This window comes from Myiozetetes cayanensis, unplaced genomic scaffold, assembly GCF_022539395.1.
Source record: "Myiozetetes cayanensis isolate MyiCay16 unplaced genomic scaffold, myiCay2020 scf363, whole genome shotgun sequence".
Taxonomy (NCBI): Eukaryota; Metazoa; Chordata; class Aves; order Passeriformes; family Tyrannidae; genus Myiozetetes; species Myiozetetes cayanensis.
The window spans coordinates 1,322-12,325 of record NW_026087592.1 but is presented as its reverse complement, the minus strand read 5'-3'; the positions used below and the strand labels follow the sequence as shown (position 1 = coordinate 12,325).

At 58.3% G+C, this 11,004-nt stretch overlaps 1 protein-coding gene across 1 annotated transcript; it reads left to right on the top strand.

The window, feature by feature from the left end:
• Nucleotides 1–7,591: 7,591 nt before the first annotated feature.
• On the top strand, nucleotides 7,592–10,763 carry LOC126646674 (pro-opiomelanocortin B-like). The gene is made up of 2 exons (XM_050328135.1): nucleotides 7,592–7,747; nucleotides 10,014–10,763. The coding sequence occupies exons 1-2, from the start codon at nucleotides 7,628–7,630 to the stop codon at nucleotides 10,596–10,598; spliced, it is 705 nt and encodes a 234-aa protein (XP_050184092.1). The 5' UTR covers nucleotides 7,592–7,627; the 3' UTR covers nucleotides 10,599–10,763.
• The last annotated feature ends 241 nt before the right edge of the window (nucleotides 10,764–11,004 follow it).

Genomic DNA, 11,004 nt, shown 5'->3' with positions numbered 1-11,004 from the left:
TGCCGGGGCTCGGCTCGGGGGGGCCCCTCAAGTGCCGGGGCTCGGCTCAGGGGGGGCCCTCGAGTGCCGGGGCTCGGTTTGGGGGCCCCTGAAGTACCAGGGCTCGGCTCGGGGGGGCCCCTCGAGTGCCGGGGCTCGGTGAGTGCCGGGGGTTGAGCCCCTCGAGTGCCGGGGGTTGAGCCCCTCGAGTGCCGGGGCTCGGTGAGTGCCGGGGGCTGAGCCCCTCTAGTGCCGGGGCTCGGGCACACAAAGCCCTTCCCGGCCCTTCCCGGCAGGAGGGAGAGGGGAAAAGGGGGGTGGATGTCCTTAGGGATGACTCAGCTCTTCTATTTTGGGGGGCTCCGAGCGCTCCGGAGGTTTGGGATGAATCCAAAGGCGACATGGGCAGCCCTGGGTGCTGCTGGGCTTGCTTGCTGCCCAGATTCCCAAATCTTGGAGAAGCCTGGGGCGGTGGGAAGTGTCCCTGCCCGTGGGATGGGGCGGGGTGGGATGGGATTTAAGGGTCCTTCCCACCCAAACCAGGCTGGGATCGCGCGGAGCTGCAGGAGATGCTGCGGTGGCTCCGGGCTGGGGTTGTTTCTCAGCAGACAATTCCTGTGGGATGCGGCTCCAAGGGATTGAAGGGAAAAAACAAACTCCAGGGAACCCCTGGAGCCCCTTCCAGAGCCTGCAGGGGCTCCAGGAGAGCTGGAGAGGGATTTGGGATCAGGGCCTGGAATGGCAGGACACAGGGAATGGCTTCCCACTGGGAAAGGGGAGATTGGGGTGGGAGATTGGGAAGGGATTCCCGGCTGGGCTGGAATTCCCAGGGAAGCTGTGGCTGCCCCTGGATCCCTGGAGTGTCCCAGGCCGGGTTGGATCCCCTGGGACAGCGGGGGTGTCGGGGTTGGATCGGGATGAGCTTTAAAGTCCCTTCCCACCCACCCCATCCCACGTTTTTCTGACTCGCTGCCCATCCCACGTCACGCTCCGGTGCCGGAGGGACACGAGGATCCCGGGACAGACTCACAGGGACACGAGGATCCCGGGACAAAGCTCCGTGCACATCAGCAGGTTCCTGTGAGCCCCCCCCGGAGCACTCCCCGTCCCCGCAGCTCCGGCTGTCCCCGCATCCCGTGGGATTTGAGCCCAGCCGCGACATTCGCGGCCCAGCCCGCAGCTCATTCACACCCAGGTGTCACACCCGGCCCGGGAATTAGAGAGAAAGGGCAGCAATCACGTGGAGAACAAATCCAGACACCCCAACCCCCTCCTGGAATCGGCACTGCCGGGAAAGGGCGGCACGGGGGGGAACGGGACACTGGGAATGGATTCCCACTGCCAGGGAGAGTTGGAGCCCCTTCCAGAGCCTGCAGGGGCTCCAGGAGAGCTGGAGAGGGATTTGGGATCAGGGCCTGGAATGGCAGGACACAGGGAATGGCTTCCCACTGCCAGGGGGCAGGGACAGATGGGAGGTGGGAAGGGATTCCCGGCTGGGAGGAGTGGGAGGGGCTGGGCTGGAATTCCCAGGAAGCTGTGGCTGCCCCTGGATCCCGGGAGTGTCCCGGGCCGGGTTGGATCCCCTGGGACAGCGGGAATTGTCCCTACCCATGGAATGGGATGATCCTGAAACTCCCTTCCCACCCAACCCATTCCATGAATCCACGATAAAGGACACTCAGGATCCACTCAGAGGGGTTTTTATGGAATGTGGGGATGGAAAAGGCGGGAAAGGGGAAGGGAGACCCTTCCCTGAGTGCTGAGATTCCCAGGGAACCCCCCCTTGTTCCCGGAACTCCTTCCCAGAGAGGAGTTGGGCTGGGCATGGATCCAATGTCAGGCTCTGGATCCAGGCTGGGAGAGCTGGGAATGGCCAGGCTGGAGCAGGGAAGGATCCAGGGAGAGCTGGGAGCCCCTTCCAGAGCCTGGGAGGGTGGGGAGGGGCTGGGCTGGAATTCCCAGGGAAGCTGTGGCTGCCCCTGGATCCCGGGAGTGTCCCGGGCCGGGTTGGATCCCCTGGCACAGCGGGAGGTGCTGGGGTCGGAACGGGATGAGCTTTGAGATCCCTTCCCACCCAGCCCACCCTGGAATTCCGCTGTCCACACTCAGATCCGGGGCCTGGACGATCCTGCTTTTCCCAGCAGGGCCATTCCAGGCCCTGGATGGGCTTCAGCTCAGGGACAGGAGGAAGAGATTCCTCCCAGTGGGATTTTCTTCCCGCTGTCAGATCAGTGTCTTGTCCTCCCCCTCTGGTTCATCCCCCTGGGATCCGGCTGCATCCACGAATCCCTCTGGAATATTTCCAGGGATATTTCTCCAGGGGGAGCAGTTCCCTCCTGGAAAGGGTGGCCCAGCCCTGGCACAGCTGCCCGGGGCTGGAGGGGTGGGGAGTCCCCATTCCCGGCGGGAATTCCACCCCCGTGGATGCGGGAATTGGGGACTCGGGGTCCAAGGCCGGACTCAGTGCCCTTCCAGGGCTTTTCCATGCTTAATAAATCCAGCATTCCATGATTCCCATACTCAGGAAGCCTGTCCTGAAGGGGGGGGGGGGCCGAGCTCCAGCCGGGAGGGCGGATTGAGGCTCCTGGAGCTGGGAATGATCCCCCAGGGATCCCCGTGGACGCTCCAGCTCCGGCTCGGTGACGCTCCCTAAACTGATTTCCCACCTTCCCCGGAAGCATCCGCGGCCAGGATTGGCCTGATGAAGATGGAAGGGCCTCTGGAGTGGGAATTATGGCTCCGGGAAGGGCCCTCAGGGGGCTGGGAACGGCTCCGGGCCGGGGGAAAACGCGGCGGGGAAAGGGGGATCGGGAGGCGCCCGCGGAGGAGATGACGCAGGTCGGGATGGGGAGGATTTGGGAGGGGAGGGGGTGGAGATGGATTGGGGGTGGATTTGGGAAGGGCTGGGAGGGGGAGGGGATGGATTGGGGGTGGATTTGGGAAGGGCTGGGGGGAGCTGGGAACGGGTTGGGGATGGAATTGAGAAGGGTTGGGGGGATTGGGGAGGGGTTGGGGATGGAATTTGGAAGGGCTGGGGGTGGGGATGGATTGGGGGTGGATTTGGGAGAGGGCTGGGAGGGGGATGGAGTTGGGAAGGAGCTTGGGGTGGGGGATGGATTGGGGGATGGATTTGGGAAGGGCTGGGAGGGAGGTGGGGAGTGGATTGGGGATGGATTTGGGAAGGGCAGGGATGGGGGATGGAATTGGGAAGGGCTGGGAGGGGGATGGATTTGGGGATGGATTTGGAAAGGGCTGGGATGGGGGATGGATTTGGGGATGGATTTGGAAGGGCTGGGATGGGGAGGGGAGGGAATTGGGGATGGATTTGGGAAGGGTTGGGGGAGTTGGGGAGGGACTGGGGATGGATTTTGGAAGGGGCTGGGATGGGGGCTTGGATCTGGGAAGGGCTGGGGAGGAGCTGGGAACAGGTTGGAGACAGATTTGGGAAGAGCTGGGGGTGGGAGATGGATTGGGAAGGATTTGGGAAGGACAGGGAGGGGGAGATGGAATTGGGAAGGGCTGGGGGGTGGGGATGGATTGGGGTGGATTTGGGATGGATTTGGGAAGGGCTGGGAGGAGCTAGGAAAGGGTTGGGGGTGGATTTGGGAAGGGCAGGCACAGGGGGATGGAACTGGGGATGGATTTGGGAAGGGCAGGGATGTGGGAATGGAATTGGGAAGGGCTGGGGGTGGGGATGGATTGGGGATGGATTTGGGATGGATTTGGAAAGGGCTGGGATGGGGGGATGGAGATTGGGGATGGATTTTTGGGATGGATTTGAGGAAGGGCTGGGGGGTTGGGGAGGGACTGGGGATAGATTTGGGAAGGGCTGGGGGTAGGGGATGGATTGGGAAGGACAGGGGAGCTGGGAGGGGTTTGGGGATGGATTTGGGAAGGACTGGGAAGTGGGGATGGATTGGGGGTGGATTTGGGAAGGACAGGGAGGTGGGGAGGGTTTGGGGATGGATTTGGGAAGGACTGGGAAGTGGGGATGGAATTGGGGATGGATTTGGGAAGGACAGGGAGGTGGGGGTGGATTTGGAATGGATTTGTCTCCTCCTGGCTGGTCCATCCTTCAAGGGCAGGAAATCCCTGGAATGGGAACTCTGGAATGGAAGTTTCTCCACCTGGAAAAGCCAGACCTTGAACTCCTGGAATCCTTCCCTGTTCCCGCTCCACGGACAAGGAATTGTTCCCTGCCCTTGGAATGCTGCTGGGGAGCAGCCCCTGGAGGGGATGGACCTCGATCCCACGGGAAGAGGGGATGGAAAAGGACCAGCAAATCCCAGAGATCCAACTCTGGACATTTTCCTGCTGCTGTTGGAGATCCCACTCTGGAATTTGGTGGGAATTTTGGGATGTGTTTTTATCCCAAACCACAAGGCGCACCCTGAGGGAGGGGGGCTGGGAATGTCACCAATTCCCACTGGGAAAAGGGAGTTGGACCTTCCAGGGATGTCCCAGGTGTTTCCAGAGGGGTTGGGAATTTGGGAACATCCTGGAAAGCCACAGCTGCTCCTGAAACAGGGAATATCCAAGGCCAAAGCCTTGGGAAGCAGGAGTTCTGCCGGGCTTTGGAGCACTGGGAAACAGGGAAAGGGGAGCCCTGGATCCCTGGGAGTGTCCAAGGAAAGGTTGGAGCCACCTGGGATAGCGGGAAGTGCTGGGGTTTGGAATGGGATGGGATTGAAGGGCCCTTCCCACCCAAACCAGTCTGGGATTCCGGGATAAAGGACACTCTGGATCCACTCAGAGGGGTTTTTATGGAATGTGGGGATGGCAAAGGCGGGAAAGGGGAAGGGAGACCCTTCCCTGAGTGCCGAGATTCCCAGGGAACCCCCCCTTGTTCCCGGAACTCCTTCCCAGAGAGGAGTTGGGCTGGGCATGGATCCAATGTCAGGCTCTGGATCCAGGCTGGGAGAGCTGGGAATGGCCAGGCTGGAGCAGGGAAGGATCCAGGGAGAGCTGGGAGCCCCTTCCAGAGCCTGGGAGGGTGTGGAGGGGCTGGGCTGGAATTCCCAGGGAAGCTGTGGCTGCCCCTGGATCCCTGCAGTGTCCCAGGCCAGGTTGGATCCCCTGGGATAGCGGGAGGTGCTGGGGTTGGAACGGGATGAGTTTTGAGCTCCCTTCCCACCCATTCCATAATTCCAAGCTCAGTCCGTGCTCCCACCGCCTATTCCCAAAATTCCCTTTAACCCCCCACTCCCAAATCCCCTCTGTACCCTCCGCACCCCCCAAAATTCCAGACTCTCCCCCAGCATTCCCACCCCAAACAGCCCTTCCTGCCCCTCGCGCTGCTCCCCAGGGCAGGATTTTCCACCACCCCCACCCCAATTAATCCCCTAAAAGCCAATTAAAGGGAGAAGTTTTGTCACCGGGATGTAAATCCCTTCCCCCCCCACCCCTTCCCGCGGCTCCTCCTTTTTCCAGGACCTGGAGCGATCCCTCTCCCCCCTCTTCTCCCACCTTCCCACCCCCTCTCCTGGTTTGTGTTTTTTTTTGTTCCCCTCGGGATATAAAAAAGCGGCGGCGGCTCCAGCCGGGATCGTAGATGCTCCCCGGGAACGCCCGCAGGTAAATCCCTCCCGAAAATCCGCTCCCCGCCGCCCGGGAAAACTCGGGAATGGCTTGGATCGGGTGGGTTGATTGGAGAGGGGAGGGATGAGCGCCGGGAAGGGGCTTTTCCCGGGAATAAATCCCTTTGCCAGGTTTTATTCCCGACGGTGTCCACCTTAATCCGGTTGGAATCCCGGCTGGAATGAGGTTGGAATGGGGTTGGAATTCCGGCTGGAATGGGGCTCGAATCCCGGCTGGAATCCGGCTGGAATGCCGGCTGGAATGGGGCTGGAATCCTGGCTGGAATGGGGTTGGAACGGGGCTGGAATCCCGGCTGGAATCCTGGCTGGGAATTCGCTGCTCGCCCCGGGAATCCCGGGAAGCGACGCCTCCCGAATCCCGGGAAAAGGCAGAAATCCAGCCCTTTTTCCAGGGATTTGATTCGGCTCCAGGCTTATTCCCCCTTTAAATCCAACTTAGGGTTTAAATTAAATCTGGTTCTCCTCTTTATTTCCACTTTAAACCCAACTTCAGGCTTAAATTTCATCTGTTTCTCCTTTTATTCCCCCTTTAAACCCAACTTTAGGCTTTAATTTCATCTGTTTCTCCTTTTTATTCCCCCTTTAAATCCAACTTCAGCCTCAAATTAAATCTGTTCTCCTTTTTATTTCCCCTTTAAATCCCACTTTAGGCTTCAATCTGACCTTTTCCTCTGTTTTCTTCCCCTCCAAATCCAGTTTTCTGCTGGAATTTCACCTGTTTCTCCCTTTAAATCCCAAACTTATGCCCAAATTTCATCCCTTTCTCCATTTTCTCCCCCTCTAAACTCAACTTTAAGCTTCAATTTGACCTTTTCTTACATTTTTTCCCCTCTTTAAACCCAATTTTAGGCTTAAATTTGATATTTTTCTCCATTTCCCCTCCTCCTTTAAACCCAACTTTAAGCTTAAATTTGATATTTTTCTCCATTCTCCCCTCCTTTAAACCCAACTTTAGGTTTAAATTCGATATTTTTCTCCATTTCCTCCCCCTTTAAACCCAAATTTCTGCTCAGACCCCCCCCAATTCCAGTGGAATTTCGGGATCCATTCTGGCAGCCCTGCATTCCAAGCCCTTCCCCAAATCCAAGCGACCCCATTCCCTGGGATTAATTTTCCCTTCATTCCCTTGAAAATCCAAGTTTTCCCAATTCTGGGAAGGACAGGAGGGAATTTTTCCCAGTTTTTGGAGCAGTTGAGCAGGAAAAGAGGCAGATTTTGGGATTAACTTCCCTTTTCCTGGGCCTCAGTTTCCCCTCTGGAAAAATCCCTCCCATTCCTGAGGCTGGGAAAGGGTTCCTTGTCCCTTCATTCCCTTGAAAATCCAAGTTTTCCCAAAGCTGGGAAGAACAGGAGGGAATTTTTCCCAGTTTTTGGAGCAGGTGGGCGGGATAAGAAGCAGATTTTGGGATCACATTCCCTTTTCCTCCGGAAAAATCCCTCCCATTCCCAGAGTTGGGAAAGGATGGATTTTCCCTTAATTCCCTGAAAATCCAAGTTTTCCCAAAGCTGGGAAGGACAGGAGGCAAAGGGAATGTGATCCCAAAATCAGCCTCTTTTCCTGCTCAGCTGCTCCAAAAACCGGGAAAAATTCCCTCCCGTCCTTTCCCAGTTTTGGGAAAACTTGGATTTTCATGGGAATTAAGGGGAAAATCGACCCTTTTCCAGCCCTGGGAATGGGAGGGATTTTTCCCAGAGGGGAAAGGGAAGTCGATCCCAAAATCTGTTTCTTTTCCTTCCCAACCGCTCCAAAAACTGGGAAAAAGAATTCCCTGCTGCCCTTTCCCATCTTTGGGAACACTGGGATTTTCCAGAGGTTCCTTTCCCCTTAATTCCCTCTAAAAATCCCGAACCGGGAAAGGCCAGGAATGGGCATGGAATTCCACCCCCACCCCTTGGAGAAGGAAAAGGGGGGACTGAACCACATCCCAAAGGAATTCCCGAAAATAAACGGATTTTTTGGGGGGGGGATGGTGGGATGGGATTTTTTTTCTTTCCCTCAGTTCCTTCCCGGCTGCCCCCGGAGCGATCCCGGCGCGGAATTCCCGGCGGGAATGCGGTGGGGAGGCGTGTCCGTGTTCCTGGGGCTGCTCCTCTGCCATCCCGGAGCGGCCGGAGCGCCCTGCGGGGAAAATCCCGAGTGCCGGGAGCTCTCTGGACAGCCGGGAATCCTGGTAAACCGGGAATGGGAACGCCGGGAGATCCCGGGATCGGGGGGGGAGGGGGGAGGATTGGGATGCGTGGAATGCAGAGGGGATTTGGGGAAAAAGAAGGTTTGGGATGGAAATCCCGGCTGGGAGCGAGGGGAGATCCTGGAAAGTGTGGGGGGGAACTGCGGGATGGGATACTGGGAATGGCGTCCCACGGGAAAAGGGAGATTGGGAAGGGATTCCCGGCTGGGCTGGAATTCCCAGGGAAGCTGTGGCTGCCCCTGGATCCCTGCAGTGTCCCAGGCCGGGTTGGATCCCCTGGGATAGCGGGAGGTGCCGGGTTTGGAATGGGATGAGCTGTGAGGTCCCTTCCCGCCCGACCCATTCCATGACTCCAGGACTCCATGGAGATGGTCCCGGCACTTGGGACGGTCCCACATGGAGGTGTCACCTCCATCCCACATCCCTGGACAGAGATATCCCTCCATCCCACATCCCTGGACAGAGATATCCCTCCATCCCACATCCCTTTGGACAGAGATATCCCTCCATCCCACATCCCTGGAGAGAGATATCCCTCCATCCCACATCCCTGGAGAGAGATATCCCTCCATCCCACATCCCTTGGACAGAGATATCCCTCCATCCACATCCCTGGACAGAGATGTCCTCCATCCCACATCCCTGGACAGAGATATCCCTCCATCCCACATCCTTTGGACAGAGATGTCCCTCCATCCCACATCCCTGGACAGAGATATCCCTCCATCCCACATCCCTTGGACAGAGATATCCTCCATCCCACATCCTGGACAGAGATATCCCTCCATCCCACATCCCTGGACAGAGATATCCTCCATCCACATCCTGCAGAGATATCCCTCCATCCCACATCCCTGACAGAGATATCCCTCCATCCCACATCCCAGGACAGAGATATCCCTCCATCCCACACCCCGGGAGAGAGATATCCCTCCATCCCACATCCCTGGACAGAGATATCCCTCCATCCCACATCCCTGGACAGAGATATCCCTCCATCCCACATCCCTTGGACAGAATATCCCTCCATCCCACATCCCTGGACAGAGATATCCTCCATCCCACATCCCTGGACAGAGATATCCCTCCATCCCACATCCCTTTGGACAGAGATATCCCTCCATCCCACATCCCAGCACAGAGATATCCCTCCATCCCACACCCCTGGAGAGAGATATCCCTCCATCCCACATCCCTTTGGACAGAGATATCCCTCCATCCCACATCCCTTTGGACAGAGATATCCCTCCATCCCACATCCCTTTGGAGAGATATCCCTCCATCCCACATCCCTGGAGAGATATCCCTCCATCCCACATCCCAGCACAGAGATATCCCTCCATCCCACATCCCTGGACAGAGATATCCTCCATCCCACATCCCTGGACAGAGATATCCTCCATCCACATCCCTGGACAGAATATCCCTCCATCCCACATCCCTTTGGACAGAGATATCCCTCCATCCCACATCCTTTGGACAGAGATATCCCTCCATCCCACATCCCTGGACAGAGATATCCTCCATCCACATCCCGGACAGAGATATCCCTCCATCCCACATCCCTTGGACAGAGATATCCCTCCATCCCACATCCCTTGGACAGAGATATCCCTCCATCCCACATCCCTGCAGAATGTCCCTCCACATCCCTGGACAGAGATATCCCTCCATCCCACATCCCTGACAGAGATATCCCTCCATCCCACATCCCTGGACAGAGATATCCCTCCATCCCACATCCCTGGACAGAGATATCCCTCCATCCCACATCCCTTTGGACAGAGATATCCCTCCATCCCACATCCCAGGACAGAGATATCCCTCCATCCCACATCCCTTTGGACAGAGATATCCCTCCATCCCACATCCTCTGGACAGAGATATCCCTCCATCCCACATCCCTGGACAGAGATGTCCCTCCATCCACATCCCTGGACAGAGATATCCTCCATCCCACATCCCTGGACAGAGATATCCCTCCATCCCACATCCCTTGGACAGAGATATCCCTCCATCCCACATCCCTTTGGACAGAGATATCCCTCCATCCCACATCCCTGGACAGAGATATCCCTCCATCCCACATCCCTGGACAGAGATATCCCTCCATCCCACATCCCTGGACAGAGATATCCCTCCATCCCACATCCCTTTGGACAGAGATATCCCTCCATCCCACATCCCGGGGAGCCCTCACCCCCCCGGCAGTTCCACCCTTCCCACTTCCCCAATCCCCCTTTTCCAGGAATGCTCTGCCGCGTGCCGAGACGGCCTTTCCCTGGAAGCGCCGGTGTTTCCCGGGAACGGGCAGCTGGAGCCGCTGTCCGAGAGCATCCGCAGGTACGTCATGAGCCACTTCCGATGGGATAAGTTCGGCCGCAGGAACAGCTCCAGCGGCTCCAGCGGCTCCGGGAGCAGCGCCGGGAGCCACAAACGCCGCGAGGGCTCCGGGAACATCCCGGCGCTCCCGGGGCCGCATTCCCAGCGCCGGGAAGAGAAGGAGGACGGGAAGCGCTCCTATTCCATGGAGCACTTCCGATGGGGGAAGCCCGTGGGGCGCAAGAGGAGACCCGTCAAGGTGTACCCCAACGCCCTGGAGGAGGAGCAGGAGCAGGAGGAGGAGGAGGAGGCGGCGGCGGCGGCGGCGCGGGAATTCCCGCTGGAATTCCGGCGGGAGCTGGGGGGAAGGCGGGAAGGGGGCAAATCCCGCTGGGAATCGCCGCTGGACAAGCGCTACGGGGGGTTCATGGGCTCGGGGAGCAGCCGGACCCCGCTGCTGACGCTCTTCAGGAACACCATCGGCAAAAGCGCCTCCCAGAAGGGGCCGTGAGCGGGAAAAATCCACCCGGGAATTCCCGCCCGCACGCCTTTTCCAACCCCCTTCCCCTTCCCCTTCCCCTCCCCTCCTGGAGCTTCAGCGCCCCGCGGGAAAATCCCAAAGGAATTCCCTCCCTCGTTCCTCGCATCCCTCGGAACCGGCGCTCCCGGGATTTGGGATTTGGGGGGGGGATCGGGATGAGCTCCCGGCTGGGAGGAGCAGATCCCGGTGGGATGGGGGTTTGGGATCCTCGGCCCGAGGTGTAAAATCCTGTAAATGAGGGGGGAAACCTTGGGAAATAAATCCAAACCCTAAGGAAGAGGATTGGGGGTGTTTGGAATGCTGAGGGGTCGGGAGCGACTCCGGGGGGAAGAAGGAATTCCAGAGTCAGTCCTGGGGTTGGGAAGAGTCGGGAAAG